This window comes from Melospiza melodia, chromosome 1 (genome assembly GCF_035770615.1).
Source record: "Melospiza melodia melodia isolate bMelMel2 chromosome 1, bMelMel2.pri, whole genome shotgun sequence".
Classification (NCBI taxonomy): domain Eukaryota; kingdom Metazoa; phylum Chordata; class Aves; order Passeriformes; family Passerellidae; genus Melospiza; species Melospiza melodia.
In genome coordinates, this window is record NC_086194.1 from 160565992 (window position 1) to 160581540 (window position 15549).

Sequence of the window (15549 nt, forward strand, 5' to 3'; positions counted from 1 at the left end):
TCTAAAGCAAACATGGATTTCAAAGGTGCATGCTATACATACCCATTGAATAGTTTTCTCTTTATCTCAGCTAAGTTTCAGTCTCCTAAAACATTTTCTAATCCTATCCTGATAGATAATTTCTGTGCTTTGGTAATTGAGCTATTGATTTTTTTAGCAAAAGGCAGGCGTGTGTGCAGCCCACAAAATGTATCTAGCTACTGTGAAATAGTAGGCTTTTTTATTTCATATGTGCATATTCTGATTTTGGTTAAAAAGAGTTCATGAAACATTCACAGTCCTACTTTTTCCCTCCTTCCTCTGCCTCGGAATGATAGTGAGATTATTCATAGCCAGAGTATTAGTTTGAAGATGTTTTTCCTGAACATTCTATCACCTTTACATACAAGGTAATACATCTTGTTTAGGAAAGTGTTCTAGTGTTTATAACATAAATCTATGCCATTCAAAACAAAACCTGCATCTTTGAAAATGGTGATACACTTATTATGAATAACATATGTTTTTTGTTTACTGTGGAGATGGTATCCCATTGTCAGGCTGTATGTTCCATTTTCAGTTTGTAATTTGGGTTTAGTAACTCTTTCTCTCCCCTGCTACTGCATTCTCCATTAGCTTAGCCAGAAAAAGGTCCTTTTTCTAATGCTGTACCAAAAATATCTTTTTAAATGGTTTTAGATTGGTAAATATCCCAGGTAATCTTCATTTTACTTAAGAACACTGAACACTTGGTCATACATCTTTTACAATTATAGGGCTCACATTTCTTCTAGTGTTTCTAAAGAAGGTGCCCAAACAGTGAAAACACATTCTCAGGTTACTTTTTAGAGTCTGCACATGCTGAATTGAAAATATTTTGAAAATAACAGTTTCTCATAGGGATTTTTTTCAGTCTCCTACTGGAAATACTGCACATTTGTAGGCTTTTCTAATAGCTGTAATAGCATTGCTTTATTACTTGAGTATTCAAATATGTCTGCAATTTTTGTGTTAGTGCTTATTGGTCTGAAGTCTATGTAGAAACATAGGCATAGTCCAGTATCTGGTTAAGAGACAAGGGTAATATGTTGGAAGGAAAATAAAAAAAGAAATTTTTTTCATAGGAATGCAGAGTCACTGATGCCAACTATTATCCTTGAATTCTCTTTTCATTGTACTGCTCTTCCAAAATGTTTGTAGCCAGGCTATGGAGACACTTGCAATATATAATAAATACTTTGTTATGTATGAAATGGAAATTCAGCAGTTAACAATCCCTCAACTGGACCAAAAAGTAAACAATTTTTACAGCTTTTGTGTCAAATGCAGTTCCATTTTGATTGATGTGAATGACAGGTATGTTTAGTGGAGACGTTTTTCTTCAGTTCAACTAGATTTGAAATAATGTCAAAACAGTAGCTCAAGAATGAAGTGTAAAACAGGTTTCACTAATATTGCATGTGTTATATTTGCTCTCCTTATTTAGGTGGGAGCTTTATTTACATTGCCATGCAATGTAAGCAGTGTAGTGATCCCATCTCCTGCCCAGCTGAGCTCCAAGAAATGGAAGGAATACATGGCTAAGAAACCCAAGGTCATCTCTGGTATGTGTATTTTGTTTGGTTGTGTGTGTGTGTGTATACTTGGTGAGTTTTTTCTGTACATTTGGGTTTCTCTTTCTAACTTCAATGAAATTAAATCAGTGACTGTAATCTTCATTGACACAAGAAGATTTGGTCAATGCAAGTTCAGCTATACAGACTTGTAGGAAGAAAAATGGCTTTGGGAAAAGAACCATTTTTGTGTCCTGTCTGTCAGTTAAGATCCAATTTCGACACATCTTTGTAAGGTGATTGTAAAATCCATGGTGGAGAGGTTTACTTCTGCAGATGGAATTCCAGTCTGCTTCACTGAGGTGCTTTCCTTCTTGTTTAAGCATTTCCAGAGGTTCTCCAGTGCACTTGCATTTAATTTTAATCTCTTCCTGGGAAAATACAGACTATTAAGAAATGCTAAATGCCTCCATTCACCTGGGAGTCAGTGTGCTAAACCTGTGGTTGAGAATGTGCTTCCTGTAGGGCTGCAGTGATGGCAGCTGACTCTCACACCCTGTGCCAGGGCTTAGAAACCTGATTCAGAAGGTGGGAGAAGAGAATCAGTGCAGACCAAGGCTGGGAGAAGTTTCTCAGTCAGCCAGTAAATGTGCCCTGCAAGTGGAGGCACTGTACAAGCAGTGACTGAGGTTTGTAGGCACATGGAAACATCAGGCTCAAAGGAACTTGGTGGTAACCCAGTGCTTAAAGTACTTACCTGGGATACAGTGAAGTGCTGGATTCTGCCTTCTTTCATAATCTCGTCATTTATACGTGGTCTAATACGTAATTAATGTAGATTCCAAGGAACAGTGACTATTTCTGTTGCCAACTTAGGACAATTTTTTTAAACAACTATGCAGATCAGGATGTCTCATATTTGTGACTGATTTTTTTTTTTCAGGTTTAGGGGCAGGAAAAAATGGAGAGGAATTATGGAATGGGTGCTGGCAGTGTTGCCTTTTTCCCAACCTGGAAATGAAACTTGAGATAATTTTAGTGAGGAGGTGATATAAAAGAGAATCTTTAATGAAGGCCTTCCGAGGCAGTTATGGAAAGATGTCCATAAAGCCCACTTCCCCTGAGGATGAGTACATTTATAGGTTTTAGGAAATTAGCATAATTCATAAAACACTTAGGAAGACGAGTGGTAATGTAGTTCCCCCCAGGTCAAGCCCCTTCTCTGGAGCCCTCCTTCAGCACTAGTTGTACTTTGTCCATGAGGATGTATCTTAAAGAGTTGTTCTGAGCCTTGGTTCCCAGGAAGAGCCAAGATAGCACGGGGCCTTGTGCCTCCTGGCGCTTGGAGCTCTGGAATTTTTGTCTTTCTCTTTAGGGAAAGGCCGTGGAAAAGTATTGGGAAAACTAGCTACTAATACAATAGGTGACAGAGTTAGAAATATATGTGTGACAAATACAGAGAACATATAAAAGCAAAAAGGCAAAACCCAAACAGCATCAGCATTATATAGATGTAAAGTTATCTCTGCATGTTTGAAAGTGGTAGTGTATGGAGGGTGTGGAGCTGGTCACAGCAGCAGAATTTGTATTTGTTAGAGAGATACTGCTGATGCAGTTCAAATGAGCACAAGATCCCCAGTGTTTGCAGGATATTTGTCCTGTGCTCCAGTGGAAGGGTTTTGTACAACTATTAATTATTGTGTGATCAGTAATACACAATAGGTTCTAATTAAGCCTCTTGAGTAAAATTTACAATAGGAGGAGAAATATTGCTTTTTAAATGTATCTTTTGTTTAGTTGAAAACTGTTTATTTTTTAGTGGCTAACACTAATCTCACTGTACTAAGGATTTGTGAATCCTTAATCTCTCCCATCTGTGGGGAAGGTATGATTCTTGGTATCGATAGTTCTTGAATGCTAAGATTAAAACGTGAAATAAAAGTTTATTCATCAGGAATCAGCTTTGAGAGTCCATGATAAACTGGAAAAGGAATATATTTCAAATGACATGGGAAGCAGGACAATATGACAATGTTTCTGGAACATTTTTTTCCTTATTGTTCTTTTTTCTTACTCTGAATTTATGTATTGAGGTAGTGAGGTTTACCCTCTTTTCCCATGTCTAACTATAAATTTTCAACAAACACAGGAATATGTTATTTCTTGCTAACAAAAATGTATGATACTAATAAATGTTAAGTTCCCATAAAGTTAATTATTGAAACAGTACTGCAGATATCTTATGAAATTAAAATATTTGATTTTTGAAATTTAGTACATCAAGAAGTATTCATTATCTTGATCGCTATGTCTTCCAAGGTGCTATAAAATGTTTTCTGTGTGGAAAGATAGCAAACCCATCCTTTCAGTGTTACTGTCAGGTCCCACATTAATTTACTTTCACAACTGCATTCTATATGCCAGTGTTCAAAAATAGAATGTTTTTATCTTTCATCCAGGCACAAGGGTAAAGCAGGGAGTGAAGCTTTTATTAATGAATAATGCAGTGTCCTTGGGAAGAGTGTGTATAATACTTCCTTTTCTTCTAGGGTTGTATGTTTGTCCATTGAACACTTACATTATTTTGACGCACATATGCAGAAAGGCCTGGTTTTACCCAGCAGAACAGAAACTTCTCTTTGTTATTTCCTGTGAAAATGTAACTTTGCCAGTTAAAGGCTTGCCTGTTACTTAGCCCAGTTAAAGAACTCTTGGTTGGTGATTAGTAAGATTTCTCACAGAACAGAAGAAAGCAAATGAAAGAAATTTGATGGTGGATTATAGTTTGTTTTAAAGATGTTTTCCTGAGGGTGTTTCACAGTTATGTCTTGATATTTGTTAAGTTCCAGAAATTGAACTGAAAGGAGAATCTTGCCGATATTATTTCTTGCTACAAGGCAATGGCTCTGGAGGATGTAAAGCAACCTTGATTCATTCAGCTGGCCAGATCAATGGGATGGCCACTCTTGCTGCAGTAAATGGAAAGCTAAAGGCAAAAGCAGAAGAAACAGAGTCAGGTAAGAGTGATCACTTATTTATTAGTGAGTGTCTGAATGCAGGAAATGGTAAGTTCTAAAATTCGTAAGTTCCTTTTATTCACTCCAGTCAGTATTAAAAGAAGGAAAACAAGGAGAAATATTACATCTTTTATGAAAGTGTCTTTTAAGTATACTTTTCCAGATCCATAAGAAAATATACTAAGAGCTTTTTTGTTCACAGAATTTACTGCTACAATATTTTTACAATTGACTATGCAAAGTTATTGTCATTTATTTCTCATAATCGAGATAAGTTGAAATTTGTTTATTGTAAAGGATGTACAGGTAATATTAATGCAAAACAAATTTGTGAAGCTTAAAGTTCAGGAAGTGTGTTTTGTTGATGTAAAGACTGACCAGCCCATGCCAAAAATCTGTGTAAATATCTCCTGAAAGTCCTGTTTCACTGATGATTTAAAATAAAAACTGCAAGGCCCGTAGACAAGTTGAGTTTTGTTATAACCTTCAGTCCCTTTGCTGATGTTACTGCAGAGTGTGTAAGGTATGAGCTGGCACTCCTATCCTAACTGCTCCACTAGGGAAGAGCAGGTGTGCAGCCATTTATCATGGAGTAGTTGTCATGTTACAACTACACCTACCAGATAACTCTACTAACTCCTGTATCTGTTTCAATAACACTGGCAGAGAAAAGGAGCACAGTGACCTGCATCTTAGCTACTTAATTCCTTATTATTGAAATAAATCTGTGTGTGGTAGGACTGACTACTCAGCCATTTATCCTAATTAAAATCCCATTAGTACAGTGTCAGAGGATTGAAAGTCCTTGACCATATGTTGGGAGAAAACTTTTCTTCCGTGGTATCAAACCTAGGATCTTTTTATCTTCTTTAAATGTTTGTCACGTTGTGTTGGCATTATACAGGTTTTGTACAGAAATTCAAAAATAGTCAGCATCTCTTTGAAATGATCCTCCTGATGTTAAATTGGAATTAATTAGTTTGGTTTTTCAATGATTAGCCATATTTGAAAGTCTGGTTGTTTCTTTTGAATATGAGATTTTTATGTTTCCTATGTTAATATCTTTTGTTAAGTAATGACTCCAAAGAGAGATTTGTAATAAAAATTTCTTCTAATCTGTACAGGCTTTCATATTTCTGACTTTATCAAGTCTCTGCCATGCTATTATGGAGAGGATATTGTACAGAGAGAAACAAAACTGTCACGTCTCCAAGTCTTTGCCTTGAAGGAGTATCTCAGTGAGTAATGGGAAAGCTCTGGTAATTCTCAAACTGGTATTTAAAAGGTCTTTATTTCACATTGGATGGGATGGCTCACCTTACAAAACTGGATTTGTTTGACAGCCAAAGTGTGTGAATCACTTTGTGAAGAAATAGCAGAAGTTTCTTTTTAAACTTGGAAGTACATCCGTGTTTATCTGTCAGATAATGGAAAAGAGAACACTGTATTAGTGCTGGTGGTTGTTACATGAATACTCTGAATTTTTGAGCATAGCGTTGAAATAATTCGATGCAATTCTATGATGATTTCCCCTTTACTGCTGGATATGCCTTCTACAGAAATAAGAATTCTGGTTTAGGTTTTTCAGCTTTTAAAATTTTACTCTTTCTTTGAAAAGTCTTAAGCAGCAGAGGAAAACCATGCATTGGAGACTTGTTAGATTTATCATGATGCATCATCCATAATAAAAACTTGAAGGATCGTCCTCCTTAGATTTTTGACATTGCAGAGAAGTCCATTTGAGTGTCCTGATTTTTTTTCCATCTTAAGTCCATTGCTTAAAGAGACTCAATTAAAAGAAAAAATGCTTCAGAGTGATTGTCTGGCTTATTGAAAATGGCATGCTGTAGAGGTAATTTAAGTGTATTATCATTAACAGAATAGCAGCTTAAAGAAAATAAGATTTCTGTAAGTAGTCTTGTCTCCCACCCCACACCCCCAGCTAACTTAGTCATTCTCAGATTCCTGTCTGCTTCAGCCCTGAGGCTGGGCCTGCTTTAGAGCTTGTGTTTTAGTTTCTTTTGAGTGGGTCACCCATTTCCATTAAGAGGCTGAGTAGGAGCAGTTGGGATTCACTGATTGTCCTAAATCATACCAAAATTAGCTGATCCTTGGTATTATGACCAAAGAGACCAGAACAGGCTATCAGTGACTCAGCAAGTCCAGGTGTTTGTCTCTGGGGGATTCAAACCTGGATATACTCAGAAATGCATACACCCAGAAGTTAAAGGACAATAAAATCATGAATCATGTGTGACTTCAGCTATTCTCACTGCTGTTTTTTCACTTGTCTTTGGAATAAACCACCCATGTCTTATTGGTGCAATAGTAAGTGTCGAGTTAACTTACTTTTGTTATGGGTTCTGGGTGGGGATTTTCTTGTGTAATTGTATTTTAGCAGGCTCTTGTTGTTCTTTGTTACTAAGCAGATGCAGTACCTTTTATTTTTTCTTTTCTAGAGAGAAAGGAATTGACCAAGCAGCCTCTAGTTATTTCTACCAATGAGTTTAAAAGCTTATTAAAACTCACAAGAGAATGTTTTTTGGACCTGTGCAGCACTAATCTTCCTAAACCTGTTCTACAGAAGGTCTGCAATAAAACCAGGTCATGCACTGAGACTTGTGGTAAGTATTTTTATTTACAAAATTTGCTACTTATTTTCCTTGGATGTTTTCTCATACTCGTTGTCAATCTTTTACTAAAAGGAGTAATTTTTAACAAAAGGGGAAAGAAAAAGTAAAGCAGCTTTCTAGGCTTATTTTGCAAACTGAAATTACCCTTGCATTTCTTTTTTCTTCCTTGACAAAAAAATGTCCAGAAAACATTTCTGATTGCATCACCAATATTGTATTTTGCTTACATACTTTTAGAGAGTGGCATCGAGGAATATCTATAGATAAAGGACTGTATATCTGTCTCATTAAGGAATAAGATTCTTTATTTAGGATTGTTCAACATGTATTTCTTGCAGAGTCTGATTTAATAGAGCCAAATCCACTGGAGTGGCCAGAAAGACATGTTCTTCAGAATTTGGAAAACTTTGAAAAAAACAAGCAAAAAATGAGGTAATAATGAAATACTGGTGATTTTCTTTGGAGCAGCCATTAAACTTTACTATAGAGGAACTTTATGTGTTGATAACCATACTGTAAACTGTTTACACTTACTGATAATCTTTCAAAGAGGCTAAAACTATTTTTCTGTCAATTTCCAAAGGTGTAATTTATTGGTGTTTAAAGAAGTATTGTTTTGATTTTTATTGACTAAATGCAACTGGAAGCTAGCTAAAAGTATAATAGTTCTAAAACTAAATTACCAAAATGGCACTTCTAGAAAATAGTAGCTATGGTAGGAAAACATACAAAAGCTTTTCTTTCTCACAACATACCCTAATAAATATAAATAATTTAGCTGTATTTGTCAACATGTGCAGCGTGTTCTGATCTCATATTTCCTAGTCAGTTGATAACATATATCAGTAGTTGATAGTCAATAGTTGATACCATATATCAAGTAATTTTGAAGTCAAAGAGCATATTGGTTTTATGTTTAAATTTATATTTAGTTATGTTTTACCTTCAATACTGTTCACATGAAACCCATAGGTCTTTGTGTCACTTAAGACAGCCTGTTGATTACAGTTGAGTTCTCACTTTATATAAGACTTGTCAAGGAATGTTTAGGTTGTGAATTAGAAAAAGGTTCTTTACCCAGGCTGTGCTTGGGCACTGAACAGGCTCCCCAGGGCAGTGGTCACAGCACTGGCAGAGCTCAAGGGGAGTTTGGGCAATGCTCTCAGGCACAGGGTGTGACTCTTGGGGACGGTGCTGTGCAGGGCCAGGAGGTGACTCGGTGATCCTTGTGGTCCTTTCCTGCTCAGCCAATGCTGGGATTCTGTGGCTTAATGGTCTTTGGTAATGTTAATGTTCTTGCTGACAGACCTGTAGAGGCAAATGTCCAGCTGTCCTTTTCTGAGTCACTTCCATCCCATTTCTCTCAAGTACCATAGGTGGCCATGGCTTAGATTGGAGTTCTGCACATGGTAAATTCTCACATTAGCTTTCTCATGGTGGTATTACTATCATCATCATCATCATCGTTATTGTTATTATTATTGGCTTTTGTTTCTCAAACAGGTAAAGTTCTTCCTTTTAATTAGCTGTCAAAAAGCTTCCTAAAGGACCTTTCTCTTACATAGTCAGTGTTAATTTTATTGTTCATCATCTGAACTGAGTATCTTTCTTACCCTGTGTCAGGATACAATGTGTTGCTTAAAAAGTGAGAAGAGGGAGAATTTTGATGTACTTGATTGAAAACACTAAAAAAGAGTGGAGGGTTGCATGCAGTAGTGACTGTATAGTTCCTTTCCTGTATATTGTGTAATTTTGTTTTTATGGGAACCAATTTTTGTTCAAAAAAAAGAAAAAAGGGGTGAATAATCATCTTCCCATGTTGTATTTTATAACCACACTCTAAATTCTTGAAGAAACTACTTTCTTCAGTCAAATGTTAGAGAATTTGCACCAATTATCACGTTCTTTATCATGAACATCTGTGTTAATGTTCTCAAGGAGCAACTTCATTCATTTTACTTTGGTACTAGTTTAATTGCGCTAGGTAGCAATGATTTAATATTTTTTTAATATTAAATGAGTTTATTAGTTTATAAAAAAACCCCTTAGATTGGTCTTTGCTTTCTGCCTTTTTTGCAGAGTTCCTCTGTTTGCACATTCACCTGAGCAGCTGCTGGGACACAAGGACAGCCAGAGGGAGTCCCTGACCTTGCTGGATGCCAAAGAGCTGCTCAAGTTCTTCACCCCAGAGGGGCTGCCCGTGGGGGAGCTCCAGCCCCTGCAAGTTCCCAAGCGGTATGAGCATCTTAGAGCCACTAACACCAAACTCACAGCTGGTGTAGGGGGTGTAAAAGGGGTGGAGTGGGAGTCACAGAATGGCCTAACTGGATTTGACTTTATAACTTGCAACATCCTTATGTCACATGCCTGCCAGTGAAATGAACTGTTTTGGTCTCCAGTCAGTATTGCTATTTAGTTCTTTCAGAAATGGCTGGAGATGATGATCTTGGTCCTAGGCATTTAAATAACAAAATCATCACCTGAAGCACAAACTGGTTACTGGTAGAGCCCTGCCAAACTGCTCCTGCCCTATATGTCCATTTCCAAAAGAGTATTTCTAGTAAAGCAGAAGCTACTGTGGTAGAGCTTTAATTTTTTGGGTGTGATGTCTTTCAGTGGAGGGGAGTCTAGGTGGGAAGGCAAAATAAGAAAATATCTGAGCCTATTTAACTGTGTTTGTCTCCTGTCATGCTTTTTATAGATTCATGGAGTTACTGGTATAATTTTCAGGATCTGTACATCTATTAGAGTTAAGGCCAGACTCTGTAAGAGTCAGATGGTGTTTGTAGAAGCAGAACTTGTACTATTTATGCAGTGTGTCACAGAGTGCTAGGTAGGCAAGACAGTCTTTGCAGTCACTACAATTATATTTGTTGACCTTTTTAATACTGAATAATAAAACTATGATTCAATTATTTGATACAGCCCTTGATCATTTTTCAGACTTCATTATATGTAATAAGAGTGCTTGTGCAAGGGAAAGGTTCTGTAGTATTTTGGATTTTCTGTAGGATTTTTGAGACTTGTGTAAAATAGTTACTGAAGTTTTGAAACTAAACTGAATATGTTCTGAGCAGACAATTCAAGCAAATTAGAAAATATGCAGTAAAGATTTAGAATCTCCTACTGGGTTTTTAATGAGTCGAGAAGATTTAGAATTTTGGCTAAAATATTTTCCTTCCAACTAGTTGTGTGGGAAAGAAGTGAATAATTTTTCACTAAAAACCTTTTTTTAGTCTTTGATTTTTTTCAAAGCCTCCAGAGATGCACTATAGCATGGAATACCTTGAGTGTCTTGAATGATTTGCTTTGAGCTACAGATGAGTGAGCTCTGAATTTGAATTGAGTCCAGCAGAACACTGTACTCCGAGCTGCTCACTCCCCTAGCAATTGCTTTGACTAAATTCTCTGGAATTATGAGGAGCTTTGCACAGTAGGTGATCAAGAACAGTGAATATGGACCTAAGGATCTTCCTGACCAACAGAAGGATTGAAGAGATTTTGAGAGAGAATTAAAGGCATGTTCACTTGTTTTCTGTGTTTGAGCTTAGATAGAAGTTTGATAGATTACAGTTTTGGCTGACAGTCTTTCCAAATTTTGCTAGATTCAGTATCACCTCTTTCCTGGATGTTTTTCTCAGATTATTCCAGTGGAAATGGTGTAGAGGCAGTCTATATGAATAAAATCTGAAGCAATGTGTAAGTTTCAGATTATGTTACATCTTGCCTTTTTGTCTTCCCTTCTTTAGAGGTAAATGTCAGGGTATGTTGAGATCTGGCAGCAGGATCTTTCTGTCTGCCTTGCTATGGCTTATTCCCTTGAAATACCCTCAAACAAATACACTCACTCTTATGCTTTAGCTGTAGAGAGTTGCTAGCTGGAATTGAAATATCCCAGGAAACAAGCCATTAGTTCTGAAGGCTGGGAAAGATGACTGTTAGGTGAGGCAACAATTTGAAGGGAAGGAATTCACTACTTACAGTGTGTGATTGAGAAATGGGAGGTCACTTCCCAGTTCCTCTCAGTTTATTCTACCACTCAGGTGTCCCATTGTGATATTGCCTAGTTTTATTGATAACTTGTTTGGAGCAGTGACCTAGCCATCTGAGAAATGTCTAAGAGCTTCTGCAACAATAATAGCTCAGTAGGAATTAGTTGCACTTAAATTCTCACTTCAGTACAGATTTAATTTTCCATTGATGCTTTATCCTCGGGGCTTAGCTGCAAGACATGCTGTTTTGTTCTTCATATGTGAAGGCATTTGTTTCTGATTTTTGGAAGTATAATTTATCCTGAAGGTAACTGGTTAAAATAGATCTTTATTTTCCTCCTTTCAGTGAAAATGCATTTCTTTTGACACCAGACCTCACACCTCGAAAACTCAGAGGTTTGCCTTTTGAAAAAGCAGCTGGATGCCATTACCATGGACTTGAGTAAGTTTCCTTCTTTTCTCAGATTTACTCTTTAGTTTCCAGTCTAAGTGTAATTAGAAATGTTTCAAGCAACATGGATTAAATGTTAATTATGGATTAAATGTCACTGGTTTCAATTGCAACATTGCTGCCTTGATGGTAATATAGAAACATTGAAGGTCTTTTTTTCTCAGTTGTACTGCTATGTCTCTCCTCAGTGTCTCTGAAAATTTTAATTCAGAGCTACAAATGGCAAGGGAATTAGTACATATCAAGTTCCTAGTGAAGCACATGTTTTAAGTACATGCATAGTTTCTGCTTTGATATTTAATTGTTGACACTTTAAGACTGATAGTCAGAAGGTTTAGTGAGAGCTGCTGTGATGCTGCTACCTGTATGTTCGGGGAGCCTGAAAACACCAGCAGGCAAGTGTTAGTGGTGAGGATGTTTAAAGGATCCATATGGCTAGGACTGTTAGTTCATCTCAGCCAGCCAGCAATAGTTATTTGTCAAAGCAGACAAATGGGCAAACTGTCACATAATGTAGCTGTATAAAAATAGTCTAGAAAAGTACAAATATTGACATTGAGAAGAAAAGGAAAAAGGCTACAGAAATGCTGGAGTAGATAATTAAGCATAACTCTTCCATAGAGACAGTCTTAATGCAGCATATATTAAGAAATGCAGTGGATACCAAGCATAGTTAGTTCAGTTTTTGTGCAAGCTTCTGCTGCCTCCTAAAATCACATTTTCAGATTATCAGAATTGACTGACAATGCTGCTGGTATTTTTTCCCTATTCATTGTACAAATAGTTTGATTAAGTCCGTATTTAGTATCTGCTGATTTTAGCCAAGTTTTATAGGGCAATGGAGCACTCCTATCTCTTTAGTTATCTCTTTCTCTCAGCAGTAATTCATGAGCCTGTTAGCCTTTTTAGATTTGTGATAAGTGGCACAGAGAGGCAACTGGGTAGAAAAGAGAAATGCATATGGTGGGTGTGGGAAGAAACCACTTGTCTGTTGTCTGTTGCTATGTGATATCTTGCTGCCCTGCCTGACCTCAGCAAGGAGTGTGCCTGAGATTCCAAATTAGGACAGCACAGCTTGTGCTGCCCCTTCTAGCAAAATGGGACAGATATAGACTGCAGGGTGTTGTGGAGAGGAGGAAGATCCTGGCATATTAATATTGCAAGGGCAATGTGCTTCGCAGAGTGGGAGGGAAGCAGTAGAGTGGGAGGTAGTGTAGGAGCAGAACATATTGTAACAAGAGAATTCAGATGTGTTTGGTACTATGCAGTTTTCATCTGCCCAGCTGCTGGATTTATATTTGGAGGTAAAGTCTTGTCAAAATACCAAGGAGCAGCAGTTATCATAGAATGGTCTGAGTTGGAAGGGACCTTAAATATCATCTAATTGCAGCCTCCATGCCATGGGCAGGGACACCAACATCTCACAATTTTTTCCCCAGAGCTGCTCTTAATTAATTTTTCACTCAGCCTGTATTATTGCTGGCATTGCCCTTACACAGGTGCAGGACCTTGCACTTGGCCTTGTTGAACCTCATCAGGTTTGCACAGGGCCACCTCTCAAGCCTCGGATGGGACCCCTTCCCTCTAGTGTTGACAATGCCACAGAGCTCTGTGTCAATGGCAGACTGCTTTCCTGAAGTCCAGGGGGGAGCTTCCTGTGTGCTCTCCTCGCTGCCCTGAGGATCCCAAACTCCACTATTTAATGGTCACTGCAGCCAGGGCTGCCCTTGAGCTTCACATTCCACACCACCCCCTCCTTCTTGGTGGGCACAAGATCCAGCATAGCCCCTCACCTCACTCAGAGAAGGAAGTTACCAGTGCAGTCCAAGAGCCTCCTGGATTGCCTCTCTCCTACATATTGGCCCTCCAACAGATTATTTGGATGGCTGAAGTCCCCCATGAAGACCAGGACTTGTGAACATCAGGCTGTTCCTATTTATGATTAAGTCAAATTTTTGGTGTAATGAACATGTGCCAGACACTTGAATGCTGTTTTGCACAGAGAAAGCAATTGCCATTAAAGCAGTGAGTAAAATAGCAATTTAACTTCTAAAGCTAAATGGATTTTTTTATCTTTGTAGGGTATGTGACTACTCAGGGTACTGAGAATATAAATAAGAAAAATTAAATACCTTGAAATTTTGAAGTTCAGACAGCTTACTCTCTTATCAGATAATGAATTTATTTCTAGTAGAAAGTCTTCCTCAACTGTAGAAATTTGATTCATCAGCCAGTTATTTTCTCCCTGAATATGAAAATACTCCGAAGAAAATGGAAACATCAGAACTAGCAATTTAACATGACTCCATGCCAAGAGATGAAAGTTAAGAATGTGTCTTGCATTCCTGAGAGTAGGAAACATTGCTGAGCAGTTTGATGGGTGGGCAGAGCAAGAGCTCACACTGCTTAAAACAATTTGTAACAGAGGCTGGAATGAGACAGGGTTTACTGTTACCTTTCCCTGCACTACAGTAAGTTACTGGGTGATGAAACACTGTTCTCTTGCAAGTAATCCTGGAAATCATTTATACCAGAGAAAAGTTAGTTAGGATGCATTTTGTGTTACCTCATGTGTATTTCACTGAGTTAGCACTTGTTCATTTGTTATCTTTCAGCCCCACTGTAGTTATTACAGTTTGTTCTGTTGATTTGGTTGATCAAACCACTTATTCATTGTAGTCAATAGGAAGCTTGTGCTTCTTCTGTGATACTTTTTTGTATTTTTAGTACTTAAAAGATGTGAATCTCTCATACAGCAGTGTTTATCTCAGACAAAGCTAAAAGTTGCATTTCAAAGAGTTTGAATCTTACAAGAACAGGGTAAAGAGTTACAAATAGTATATAATTCAGCTTCTTTGTTGGAGTTGGACTTAAGTAGAGCAAAATCCAGGCAAATATTAATTTACTGGGCTGTTAAAAGTTGTATTTCAGAAGAGTATAGCAGTTCAAACAAAAAAAGGCTTTGGAGTTCACATGACTGTCAAAAGTAAGTTTTTTGATTGTAATAAAACAGAGACTTTCTCTCACAGGTTTCTCACCCAATTTCAATTTTAGATACTGTCTTGATGACAGAAGAGCCTTGGAGAGAGATGTGGGATATGCTGAACTTCAAACTCGCCTTATTCGCTATGAAACTCAGACTACTTGCACCAAAGAGTGCTGCCCTGTGCCTCTTGTCCTGAGTCCTCTCCCATCTCCTGCAGTCTTGTCAGAGCCTGGAAGTGTCCCTGATGGAGAGACTTTGCAAAGTGAATTCAAAACAGAGACATCAAGGCTAAAACGCAGATCAAACGACCTGGATTACTTTTATCCCAAGAAAAGGTAATGCACTGAATAAAATGAATCTTTAGCATGAAATGTTTCAGTGGTCTCTTGTGAGCTGCATCTTTTCATTTCAAAATGTTTTAGTGAAGCTATCTAGGCAAATGTTCTAGTTGTTTAATCCTCTTCTGTAGGTTTTTTTTTTCCTCAAGTGTGATCTCTGATCAATGGCATTAGATTAATCAAAACCATGCAGCACAGGCACACTTTGTTTAACAGATTTGGGGTTATATCCTGCCATCTCAAGTGCCTTTGAAAAGATGACAGCTTCATCTAGGATTGAAACAGTCAGGGGTCCTGAACTACGAATAAACAGCTAAAGGTTTAGAAAGCCAAGGATTGTACAAACAGAATAATTGAATTTCTCATCCAAAGGACTGCTGGCATAAGATGACCTACCAAAATCCAATCTTATTGTCAGCCTTGTTTATTAAAGTCTTTTCTGGAAGTTTAGTTTTAAAGATTTCCCTCTCTATCTTGTCCTCATTCAGAAGATGCAAACTCTATCACTGAATAATAGCTGCTAGGTAACAATATTTCCAAATTCACTTTTTTACTGTAATACGTCACTTCTTCCTTATTTCCAGGTTGATAGCCTTTGCA

General features: G+C 37.5%; 1 protein-coding gene across 2 annotated transcripts in view; it reads left to right on the forward strand.

The window, feature by feature from the left end:
* Positions 1-15549, forward strand: part of MTBP (MDM2 binding protein) — a 30974-nt gene that overhangs the window by 7071 nt on the left and 8354 nt on the right. For both annotated transcript variants that reach the window (XM_063173531.1, XM_063173541.1), the window contains 8 exons: positions 1466-1583; positions 4376-4549; positions 5674-5787; positions 7009-7173; positions 7521-7614; positions 9262-9417; positions 11521-11616; positions 14680-14946. In XM_063173531.1, coding sequence (XP_063029601.1) covers positions 1466-1583; positions 4376-4549; positions 5674-5787; positions 7009-7173; positions 7521-7614; positions 9262-9417; positions 11521-11616; positions 14680-14946 — 1184 coding nt within the window. The remainder of the gene's footprint in view (positions 1-1465; positions 1584-4375; positions 4550-5673; positions 5788-7008; positions 7174-7520; positions 7615-9261; positions 9418-11520; positions 11617-14679; positions 14947-15549) is intronic.